This window comes from Crocuta crocuta, unplaced genomic scaffold (genome assembly GCF_008692635.1).
Source record: "Crocuta crocuta isolate KB4526 unplaced genomic scaffold, BGI_CrCroc_1.0 scaffold113, whole genome shotgun sequence".
Classification (NCBI taxonomy): domain Eukaryota; kingdom Metazoa; phylum Chordata; class Mammalia; order Carnivora; family Hyaenidae; genus Crocuta; species Crocuta crocuta.
Window position 1 is genome coordinate 1,300,185 of NW_027530368.1, and position 12,092 is coordinate 1,312,276.

At 53.1% G+C, this 12,092-nt stretch overlaps 1 protein-coding gene across 2 annotated transcripts; it reads right to left on the bottom strand.

Moving 5' to 3' along the window:
- Positions 1 to 4,095: 4,095 nt before the first annotated feature.
- TTC31 (tetratricopeptide repeat domain 31) lies at positions 4,096 to 12,019 on the bottom strand. Of its 2 annotated transcripts, none has more exons than XM_077766244.1 (13): positions 11,883 to 12,019; positions 11,632 to 11,720; positions 8,522 to 8,624; positions 8,168 to 8,406; positions 7,912 to 7,995; positions 7,367 to 7,423; positions 7,186 to 7,266; positions 6,878 to 7,072; positions 6,570 to 6,621; positions 6,390 to 6,480; positions 6,158 to 6,299; positions 5,842 to 5,943; positions 4,096 to 5,658 (listed from the first exon to the last, which is right to left on the bottom strand). In XM_077766244.1, exons 1-13 carry the CDS (start codon positions 11,920 to 11,922, stop codon positions 5,362 to 5,364), a joined length of 1,572 nt encoding a protein of 523 aa, XP_077622370.1. In that variant the 5' UTR covers positions 11,923 to 12,019; the 3' UTR covers positions 4,096 to 5,361. The 2 variants fall into 2 exon arrangements, with proteins under 2 accessions (XP_077622370.1, XP_077622369.1); XM_077766243.1 differs by having other exon boundaries at positions 4,096 to 5,661.
- Positions 12,020 to 12,092: the final 73 nt, after the last annotated feature.

The following is a 12,092-nucleotide window of genomic DNA, read 5'->3' on the forward strand; positions in this document are numbered from 1 at the left end:
AGGCTGGGGAACCCTCATTTGAACTACAGGAGCTTAATGTGGAGGCAAAGACACAGATCGACTGATAGGCCTCGGTGGAGGCCAGTCTTCCCTGGCCAAAACCCCTCCCAGGAGAGTAGCGCTAGCTCGGGATTTGCTGTGTCTTCTCTCCTGAGCCCTGGTCTCTTCCACTTTGTGTTTTAATTTTCTCAGGGTCTCTAAGCCTGGGTCCAGCGGGAGAGCTGGCGGAATCCACTCACCTGCTTTTGCTTACACATCGCATCCCCACTACTCCGGGTTGTGGACAATCTGCCAGGCCAGGTCCTTCCAAGTCTCGAGTTCCCCAGCCCCTCACGCCACTCTAATAACTTCCAGCCGCCAACCTCTTCAAGAGCGTCCGCAGGGGGTGGGGCGGGACGAGGGGACTAGGTCAGGAGACTAAGGTCCTTCTGAGGAGGGATCAGAGATCCTAGAACGGTCAGCTCTGATCTCCCTCCTTGGAATTTTGCAAATCCCCATCAGCTGGGGCCAGGGGAAGCAATTTTATTGCCGACTAGTTTATGAGCCAGAGCAGCAGCTAGGCGGGGAGTCGGTGACACAGAGAATCTGCGGGCCGTCTAGGAAGGGTCCGTCCAGGAAGGGTCCGTCCAGAGCGTGCAGCGGGCCATGCCCTGCAGCGCAGAGCAGCTCGGCGGCTCGGTATAGCAGGTTGTTCCGGGTCTTCCCTCTGCGCCTCCCCACCTTGTAGAAATACAGCTTCGGGGACATCTCCCAGCTCCAGACCCACCGCGGCCCCGGGTTGGGGGTTGGGGGCGCAGGAGGAGGGGCACACGGGGCTTGGGCCCAGCGCGGGGGGCGGGTCCGAAGCTGGGGGCCTAGATCGGGAGCCGCGCTCTGGGGCCCAGGCAGCTGCGGAGCCGAGCGCAGCCAGCGGCAGGACCGCCACACCCCGGCCGGCCATGAGCTCGGGACCAGAGCCCCGGACACCCCGGACATCATTCAGCATCGCAGACATCTTAGGCCCGCGCATGATCCCTCGGGGACCCTCTACGTCCCAGCTTCCAGAGTCGAGTCCTGGTCCCACGTCGCCTCTGTGCGCGCTGGAGGAGCTGACTAGTAAAACTTTCCGCGGATTTGACTGGCACGCTCCGGAGCCCTCTGAAGGTATAGCGCAGGCGAGGTGGCGCACTTTGACTTGGCCTTCTCCCCATCTCTCCCCTCCAGGTCCCGGTTTCGACCCTGCGTTCACAATGGCCCCCACCCTAATCTGCCCTCTGTCCTCAGCCCGCGCGCTGGGACTTTCATCTCCCAACCCTCACCTGCCCTCCGTGAGTTCCCAGGCTCCGCGGCCGCTCCTGGAGCCCGCCAGCGCCGCGGGGAAGGGCCGGTCTGTCGAGAACTGAGTGACCCGTTGGTCCGTTCGCTGTAGGCGGGGCAATCGCGACACCGAAAGACCGGTGAGAAGGAGACAAAAGGCCTGAGCCAGAGGCTGTAAACGAGTGAGCTAGGGCAAGGGCGCTGCAGAACGTGCTGGGAGGCGACGCTCCGTCTCTCCGGGTGATCTAGCTCCGCGCCGTGGGGGGACTACGGACTTCGCCTCTCCTTACACTTTGAATCCCCACTACCTCCTTTCGGGCTCGAGGAGGAGGTTCCCTGTCATTAAAAACTCTCAAACCGAGAGTGCCCATCATGACTCGAGAGTCTTTTGAAGGGCATGCTCCGCGTCCTATTCCGCTCATCACACCGGGCTGCCCGGGCTCTCCCTATTTTGACCATGGCCGGGCCAGACTCGGGTGCCGGCCGCAACCTACAAGCCCACTTATCCTGGGGGTCCGGAAGACCTCAAAGATCCCGCCCCAGATGGCCTGACACAGTGCCAGGTCTCCTTTGGCCAGTCCCTCCCTCCTCCCACTCCCTCGCCTCCTCAAGATACCCTCAGCCTGCTGCCTCCCATAGCCAAGTGGTCCGTTCCACTTTATGCTCCCCACTCCCAATTCGGCCCGAACCCCAGTTCAGTAAGGGACCACATCTCTGGCTCCCGTCCGCCTTCTCGCTCCGCTTCCCCCGACCCCCCCCCCCCCCCACTCCCCTCNCTCCAGGCTCTGAGCTGTCAGCACAGAGGCTCAAGCTCACGAGCCACAAGATCATGACCTGAGCTGAAGTCAGATGCTTAACCAGCTGAGCCACCCAGGTGCCCCAGATTTTAATTTCACTTTAAGTGTAAGGAGACTGAATCACAGAAGCCCAAGAAGATGTGGTAATGTCATGAAGCTTGTGAGTCGTGGGGCTGACACTAACCTGCTTGTTTGTCTGACTCAGGGGCTCATGCTTTTGGCCACTACTGTTCTGTCCCTGTAACTGTGACTGGGCCTAATTGAAAGAACAAAATGGTTTACAAAGAAAGCAGGGGAGAAAGGGCCAAAGGTAGGAATTTAGGCATTGTACTGTAGATAGAACATGGTCCTTGGAAGTTTCAGAGGAGAGACATGACAGCAGTGGTAGAGCAGGCTAATCTGGCTGCAAGTGTAGGGTGGACCAGTAACTGGGAGGAACCTGAGAAAGGAGCGTATCTCTGGCCACTGCAGAAGGTAAGAGTCGGGAGACTTCAGGGCCAGATTTGGTGGGAGTGAGGGGGAGCTGTAATGAAAAAGGAATCTGTTTCATTAACCCAGTGACCAAAGATTGCATGAATCCGTGACAACCTCACAAGCCTGGGCAACTGAAAGAAAAACAGCATCATGGGCAGAAATAATGACTACTGGTGTGGAGCTAAGAATCTGTCCGCCATTATGTACAAAAAGGGTCCTTTGCACCTGTGTTGCCCTTTCAGTACACATGTACCCCCCCCCCCTCCACACACACACACATAACTTCCCTGGTTCCTGTTCAGGGCTTCATCCTCTTCCTAAGGCTGCCTCTCTGGAACCTTTAGAGAGACCAACTTATTCCTGTTTGCCCAGGACTTTCCCAGTTTCTGCACTTAAAGTCCCACACTCCAGGAAATCGTTCAGTCCCTGGAAAACCAGGATGCTTGGTCACTGTGCTTTCCAACCCTAGGGACTCAGAACTCAGACCGCTGGGTTGAAACCCTACCAGTGAGCAGTGTGTGGGGGGCAAAATGGGACAAGGTGTCAGGAGTCCTGTGGCTCTTAGATAAGATTCAAGTCTAGGATAGGTCAAGAGATACTGGGGAGGGGACTTTTCTTTTTTCTTTTTTAAATTTTTTTTAATGTTTTATTTATTTCTAGGAGAGAGAGACAGTATGAGCAGGGGAGGGTCAGAGAGAGAGGGAGTCACAGACTGAAACAGGCTCCAGGCTCCGAGCTGGCAGTCAGCACAGAGCCCGACGCGGGGCTTGAACCCACGAACCGCGAGATCATGACCTAAGCGAAAGTCGGACGCTTAACCGACTAAGCCACCCAGGCGCCCCGGGACTTTTCTTTAAGAGGCTGGAAGAGCAAGGAGCCAACTCAGCCTGAAAGCAGATACCACACAGTAATGCTGGGTGTCCATTCTTTGAGGAACCCTAGTGAAATCTCCAAAGCAGAGAAGTGGCCCCCTGCTGCCCTAAACAAGGCCAGGTGAGCAGGCCTCTTTTGAAGTAACCATAATAGAATCCCCTTTCAAGCAAATACAACCACCTCTCCCCAACTAGGCACGAGCGAAGAACTCCTGGCGCAAATAATTGTTAGGAAGGTATGATTAAGTTAATTGGCTCTGAGCCGTAATCCCCCTCCACCTGAGGCCTCCTAAATTCTAGCCCAGTGCTTCCACCTCTCATAATCAAGGCTTGGATGAACGAAACTGAAATCTCTCCCACCAAAATGGCCTCTGGGTGGTATCTCCTCTGCTAGGTCCTAGAATAGTGCTTGTGTATTAGGATAAATCACCTGGAGGCCTTAATGAAATACAAATCACTGAGCCTGCTGTTGCACTTTCTGAATTAGAAGGTATAGAGTGGGGCCTGCGAATGTATATTTGCAACAAGTTCCTAGGTTGCTGCTAGTCCAGGGACTACACTTGGGAGAACCACAGTGCCAGAACTCTGTATTTTGCAAAATAAGCAGCAATGTATTCATCTCTTCCCACCATGGGAATATTGAATATGCAGGACGGTTGCAGATAAAAATCAGTTTATTTAACACCCTTTATGTACCAGGCACTTTTTAGGTATTTTCTCACACTTTTGACTTTCACTCCTCACAAAAGCCCTGTGAGGCAGAGACTGCCCCATTTTACAGATGAGGGAACTGAGGCACAGATGAACCAAGGTGATCCAGCTAGTAATGGCAGACTTCATTCTGCTATATTCAAGGAGCCTGCTCAATAAACAAAATGAATTTGGGAAAGCCCTATATAAAGGTGTGTCTCAACACCTCCTATACAGGTGTGCATGGTGTTGAGCAAGACCATAGGGCAGCAAGAATTTATCCTGACGAGGCCAGGCATTCTGGAAGGCTTAAAAGTCCTCTGCAGATCCACATTTCAGTGAGCTGAGAGTCCCAGGCTGGGGAGGAAGGCTAGGGAGGAAGCAGCCAGGGGCGGCTGCCGGGATCTTAGAGAACCAAAAGACCTTCATTCTTACACAGGAAGTAGGGAATTATGGCTTCTTTCAGGGCAGTAACCCTTGGTGGGAAAACTGCGTAAATTCACATGGGGAAAGGCTCATTACAGTGCTGGAGCCGAAAAAGAGCACAGCCAAGGTAGCAGTTCCCTGGGGGCCTGGTGAGGCCACAGCAGCAGAACAGCCGGCAGTGAGGACACGAGATGTTATGAACTTTGCGAGCTCCAGGCAGGAGCCGGTGAGGCACTTCCCAAATGCAAACTCCAGTGAATCTTTTAGCAGTTGGAGGAATTGAGATTATTGGGCAAAGGACAGGTCAGAATGTGCACTGTATGACAGAAAAGAAGGCATGAGTGGCTGGGGCTAGAAGAAACAGGGCGAGAGCTGGGCTTAGGAAGACGCAAGCATCTATCAAGGTAAAGGGTCGGACTCAGGCCTCATTCATCACTGTGGCCCTGTTCCTGAGCATAAAGCTCTGGTTGGTGAATGAGTCCCTCCGGGCCATGAAGCAGAGCAAAGGTCATATGCTCCCTGCGGGGTCTGTTATGGTCTGAAAACCTGAACTTTTGTATAGTTCCCGCCTTAGCTTTGGTGGGTTTTATTTTTCCTTACTGCCCCCCGAGGAAACCATCTGCTTTAAAACCAAAGAAAGGTTGTTGCAGTAGTCATGGGGCTCCTTTCTGTCATCGGGTCTCTGTGGCGAGAGGAATGACCACCAGGGGTGTCTTTACTTATGGTTTTAGAGTACAAGGTCTCAAAATATGCAGTGAACCGTGGGATGCACACATGGCCTTGTCCTATGAGGGACAGGTCCTCTGTCATCTGGTCTGAGGTAGATGCTGGGGCTCAAGTCCCAGCACACTCGAGCCCTTTGAGGGGCCCCGGAGATGGAGAGGGTGGGGTCTTCTACTCTGAGTCTGGGGAAGAGTCCAGTTGGAGTGGCTCAGCTGACACGGGGGGAAAGGCAAGGGTAGAGACAGAAGGCCAGGGGCTCTTGGAGCGGTGCTTGGAGGGCACCTGACAGATGGGAGGCTTGTGGCGCCTGGCCCAGCACGGGAAAATGGCTGTGGGAACCCAGTTGTCAGATGTGGTGCCCGGATTCCTCCTCGCTGATCCTGCTGAGAAGGGAAAGGGAAGGACGCCTGTAGATACTCCTTTTCAGTGGCACAGCCCATGATCCCTCATCCTGCCCTTTCCTGCCCCTGCGACCCATCTGAGGAAGAAGGGAGCAGGGCCCGTTGAAATCCCAGCCATTCCTCCTGCTGCCCCTCAGCGTGACAGTGGGCTGGTGCTCTTACCAGAGCAAGGTTCAGAAGGCAAGTGTGGAGCTCCCGGGCTGCGTCAGGCTGGGAGCCACCTCTCAGAGTCTCCTGGAACACAGCAGCTGCCTCTTCAAAACGCTTTGGTCCCAGAGGGAGTAGAAAGAGCAAAGCTTAGGTATTAAGGAGGTGAAGGAAATTAAAACTGCCCCTTCCCCAAACTCACCTCGGCCTCTAGTACCACAAACACCATGATGCTGTGGCACTAGAAGCTTTCCTAGAAAACGCAATGTAGACCCAATCCCCACCCATCCCACCCAAATTCCTCCTTTGGTTCCAATCTCAGACCCATTACCTGAAGTCCCATCAAGGCCTTGCCCAGGCGGAAGAGGCCTCGGGGCCAGCCTGGTTGCAGAGTCAGGGCCACCTGGGCATCAGCCAGGGCCCATATTGGCTGACCCAGCCGCTCATGGCAGAAAGAGCGGTTTCCAAATAACCTGACAAAGACAAAGTGGCCAAAAGTCTGGATCCTCAGCACTTTGCCTTGCCCTGACCACCCCATACACAGGCTAAGCCCCAACACTCACCGATGATCCCGGGGGTTTAGCTTCAAGGCCTCGGTGAAGAGAACCACAGCCTTGTGGTAGAAACCATTTTGGGCAAGGCTGGTACCCAACACTGAGGAGGAGAGAAGGTGGGAAGGTTCAGATGGGGCTATCCCAGGGAGGGCAGGGTGAGGAGGATGAGAGAGAGAGAGAGAATCTCACTTGCCAGCTCCTGGCTCTGCTGTAAGGCAGCTGCCGGCAGTCCTGGAGATGCCTAGGGATGGGGAGCAAAGTCAAGCGGGACTCGAGGCCTCAGCCTCCCCGAATCTTTCTCCTTTGTTTAAACAATGAATATTGCGGTCAGCATCACCCAATTTATGTAATTTTTATGACAGTTCTGCAATATGGTATCAGGCCTACCTTCCTGCAGAGGAAACTACCCATACCCAAGGTCAGGGTGTCTGTGATAGAGCTGGACCCCAGGTCTCTTCATTCTAGAGCCAGAGAAGTCTTTCTACTGGTCACCTCACCTCTGCCTTAGGGCTCTGCCTGGGGCTTTCTTCTTTTGGAGACCTTCCTTCCTCCTGACCCATCTTCTCTTGGGGACCCAGACTTTTGCCTCGGGGCTCTTGGCTCAGTCCCTTCTCTCTGCGGGCACTGGGGGGCCAATCCCCAACTTTGCGCAAAGCCAGAGACACGAAAGTGCTAGATAGATCCAGTAAGTCCTGTGAGCAGAAAGGAGAGTTAGGAGGGGACGGCAATGAAGTATGTCCTAAAGTAGGTGGAGGGATAGGTGGGAGTGGGCAGAGACCAAGAAGGGAAGGAAGAGGGCTCTCACCTCTTCCTCACCACACTGTCCCTGGGCAGGGTTCCCAGGGCTAGATGGGGGGCTCCCGTCTCCATCTGGGGTGGCCTTGACCTAAAGGGAAGGCAGACAGGGATCACCCTGAGCCGCCTGCCTTCTCAGCTCCCACCCTCCTGGCACTGAGTGCTCCTCAGACCTGCCTGCAGACACTCACCTTGGGGTCCCCACCCTCCTGCTCCAAGCGCTCCTGTCGCCTGCGATCCTTTTGACGCTGCAATGATAATGATGATGTGATGACGCTGATGGTGTATTATTTGAACGTTCTATGTCAATACACACACACACACACACACACTTTGTATCTTGAAACCAATTCTTCACGTGTACAATATAGATTATATGATGTGTACCCGGTTAAGAGCTTTGCATACACTATCTCATCTAATCCCTGCAACTCCAATGAGGTAGGTTTTGTGTCATCCTCATTTTACAGGTGAACAAGCAGACAGGAGAGTCACCAGGCAGAGGTCTTACAGTAATAAAGAGGCAGATTCCAACCCAGGCAGTATAGTGTGACTCCAGGACCACCACACCGTAGGGCTTCCACAAGACCTTCCACCTCTGGGCTCTGAGGCCCCGGAGCCCCCCACTGGCAAGAGGGTCCACTACAGACCTCCTTGAGTTCTTCCCTGTTCTCACAAAACTTCCCTCCTTCCCTCTCTGAAATCCCTCCAGGTTCCCACTCCTGCCTCCAGCCACCTTCTTCTTGAGTCGTTTCTTCTCTGCTTTCTGTTTCATGCGCTCCTCCTCAGCCACCAGCTCCTCAGCCAGGTGGTTGGCTTCCTGGAGAAGGAAAGGCAGGTGACAGGAAAAGAGAGAGAGAACCAGAAAGCCAAAGGGAGGCCAGCAGTATGGAAGGGCCTTGAAAGGTCCAAATTAGGGGAGAATGCAGATATGGGAATAAGGCAGTTGGAGGAGCCCTGGGGGAGGTGAAGCCCCTTGTTGATAGTCTCACCTCTTCAGTCAGCAGGAGCTTCTGGGGCATGGCCACCTCAAGCAGGCTGTCTGAGCCACCAGAGGCAGACGCAGAGGCAGAGGGGCTATGAGGGCAGGGCTCACAGGGCTCAGACCCTTGGGGAGGATACAGGAAGGACTTTCGGAGACCACAGTAGGTGCCCAGCCCCTCGGCCCCTTTGTCTCTGTCACTCTGTCCAGGCGTTTTAGCCTCATCACAGAAATGGTCCAGGAGGTAATCTGTCAGGAGAGATAAGAAGGGAAAGATAGAGGAATGTGAGAGAGAGGAGTATCTGAGGGCCAGCCCTCCCCAGGGTACCAGCCTCGATCCCTGGGCCCGGCCCCTGCACGCTACCATGGTGCCACAGCTGCAGCCGCCCGCTGCTCCCATCCACATGGATCCGGTGCAGGCCCTGGGGATCACTCTCCACAAGCCTTCGAAGAAAATCCACTATGTCCTGGGAGGGGAAGGGAGGGGAGGCTGGTGTTGGAGGGAGCTCTGGGAGAGAACCACAAACCAGCCACCCAGCCTGGAGAACCTTACTGGCTGGCCTCTCCCCACTCAGCACCTTAAGACACACTGCTCTGGTTTTCCTGGTGAATCACCTCCTTCGCTACTCTCCTGCTTCCCAAGGGTTCCGAGCAGCCTTTCTGTCCGACCTTCTCCATCATACAAGATCTCCTCCCCTTGACCTACCACTAGGTCAGCCGCACTGAAGCCTCAGAAACAGAGCCCTCCTCTGTTTACCTGCTCTTCCAACTATGTTCCTTGTCATATCCCTGAAAATGAGCAACCCCATATAACCTACTCAGGAGCTACCACATTCCTAAATGAGAGCAGCAGTTCCTGGCTGGCCTCTCCCCTGCACTTCAGCTGTTTCCTCCCAAACCAAGCTCTCAGCAGTAACTTCCCTACTTAGCAACCAACTTCCAGTAATCTCCCACTGCCAAGGCCATAGGTGGGACTGAGTCTAGCTCCTCAGCCTGAGATTTGGAGCTTTCCAAAACACTCCGTGGCTGACCTTCCCAAACTTCCTTTGTAATTCTCTGCTTGGCTGCTTTCATCCCTCTGCTGTCAGGTCCCTTCCAGGATCTTCCCCCCTTCCCCCACAACTGTCCCCTAATCCTGGCTCTGAGCTTCTCATCACATCTTGTCTCACCTTCAAGGTCCAGTTCAAATTCCATCTTCCCTCAGATCCTTTCCAGACCTCTTCATCTCCAATAACCTCTGCCCTCAATGAAGCTGTACTCACATGCTCTGTGTTACACAATTTAGAGCCATATTATTCGCTGCTTTTTATCGCTCTCTCAATTGGCAAGAAGCATGGAACTGGAAAGACTACTGTTGTGAAATGAAGCTGTTTGATCTTAATTCTGGCTCTGCCATTGCCTGGCTGTTTCATTTTGGACAAATTGTTTAACCTCTCTGAACCTTGGCTTCATCATTCACAAGAAGAGACAAGACTCTTCAAGACCTAGCCCGTTACGTTCTGTGGTTCTTATGAGAATCATTTCCCCAATTAGTGTCAGCTTTAGAGGAGGACAGGAGTCATCTTGTTCCTGTGTGGCCTAATCAGGCCTAAACAGAGCACATCCCTGACTAGGTGGTGGCCCACTAACTGAGAAACTTAGACGCCACATGAAACTCCAAAGTGCTAAACTGATGCATCGGAAGGACTTCAGATCACTGAGGTAGAGTCAACTTTTTAAGCAGTTTTAGAGCCAGGGTTTCCATCAGGATATCGTCCTGACCCAACAGCATCTTCATTTACACAGCTGTGCACTTTTATAAAGACTTATTCTCAAATTCAGTATCCTGGTGGGCTTCTTTCAACTTCCTAGCTGGCCCAGTCTAGCCTTTTTTAAAAACAAAAAAGGATTACCTTGACCTCCTACCTCTCCCCAAAGCACAGTCTACACTACTCTCGTAATTCACCACATTGCTGAACATGGTCTAGCTCCTCGGTCCTCCATAAATCATCTCCCTACCCTCTTGTCCTACCTCTACCTACAGTAGTTAGTGGTATCCTCTGAAGTTCCTACGACACAACAAGTGTGCTTTCATCTCAGTAGTTTACTTGTTACTTCCTCTCCCTGGAATCCTCTTTCCCCAGTGAATGCTCACCCCTTCAGATCTCTTCTTAAACCTTCTCCAGGAGGCCTTCTCTGACCACTTCTTTTAAGAAGAGAAGTTCTCAAGTCCACTCAGCACTCCCTGTCCTTCCTGCTTTACTTTTCTTTGCATTTTTCATATTTGGCAAACTATATTGTTTGTTTGTTGATTGGTTGCCTCCACTTGATGCCTCCACTAGATGCCTCCACAGACAAAAAACAACAACAACAACAACAACAACAACAAAAAAGATTTTTGTCTGTTTGGCTTACTGCTGTCTTCCCAGTGCCTAAAACAGTGCCTGGTATATAGCTGGTGTTTAATATGTGTGCTGAATAAGCAAAAGCAGAGAGACTGGTGAGGAGACCATTCTAATAAAGATGTAGTCAGGAACTGGGTCTGAAGAACCCTGTGTGAGTCAGTGAGGTTGTACTTCCTCTTGTCAGTGAGGGGAGTGGAGCGCTCAAGTGGAACAGCACTGGGGAAGACGAGTCTAGGGGTAGAATGTTTAATTAGCAGGCCATTATGACTGTTCAGGCCAGAGAGAATGAGTTCTTGAACTAAGGCCATGGCAGTGGAAGCAGGAATGGAAACGATGGGCTTGAGTCAAGAGACACTTCTGAAGTGTTATTTTAGCGATTAAATGTATGAGGTAAAGGAAAGGGAGGATTATGTACAATGATTCTCAGATTTCTGCTTTAAGCAACCGGAAGTCAGTTTGTGTTGCTAACCAAAACTAAGATTAGAGGAAAAGCAACCAATTTGCAAAGATGATGAGTTAACTTCTGGACTTGTTGAGTTTGAGGTTTTGGAGATCCCCAGGAAGCAGTAGGAAACACAGCTTCTCAGGGCTCTAAATCCGATCCTGCCCTTCCCTCAATAACCCTATCACCTACTTGAGAACATGCAAGCCCCTGTGCCAGACAAAGCCTTTCAAGCCTCTCACTTCCTTCTTTGCCACTTCGTTTCTTACGGATCCAACCCAATTACTCAAGTCTCACTTCGGTTAAGTTCCCTAAACTTTACCCTGCCTTGGCGTCTTTGCTCACACTGTTCCCTCTGCTCAGAATACCTTATCCTAAGGAACTGTCACTCACTTCCCAATCCTCAACTCAGAAACCATCGTCAACTCAATCCCGCCCACTTCCAGCATTTATCTGGGCAGCGCGGACCCCGGGGCCCCACGCCCTCCATTTGCCACGCGCTGCTTCAGGCCCGGGCCGGAGACTACGCCTCGACGGAGCCACCGGAGGCCAGGGCGGCGCCCGGCAGCGGCGGGGCTCAGCTCAGCTGGCTGGAAAGAGGCGTGACCAAGATAAACCGGACGAAGGGGAGCGAGGAGTCCCTTTTACCTCTGCGCCGTAGTCCTCAGGACCGAATTCCTTGCAGAGTTTGGGGACAGCAGCGACCTCCAGCGGGCAGCCAGGCCGCAGAGGACAGTCTATAGTAAAGGAAGGCCAACGGCGCGTCACAGTGCTCCGGTTGGACGGGTCGAAGCTCCCCTCCGCCCACCGCGTGAAGCACAAGACCCGACTGAAAACAGACCCAAGTGGGGCTGTCTCTACCCTCCTGGACCCTCTCGTCTCTTGTCACACCTGCTTACCTAGCTTTATCCGCCCCACAGTCTTCGGAATCGGCGCCATCTCCCGACAACAGTAACACGAAAGTGAAAGATGATCTGGTACTTGATACCCGCCGAAGGGCGGAGTAGGACAGAGTAAGCTGCCATCTTTGTTAGGGGCAGAAGCCTCCGATTACGGAGCGCGAGAGAGTCCAAGACGGGCCAGGAGGTTCCCGGGCTAGAAATGACGGC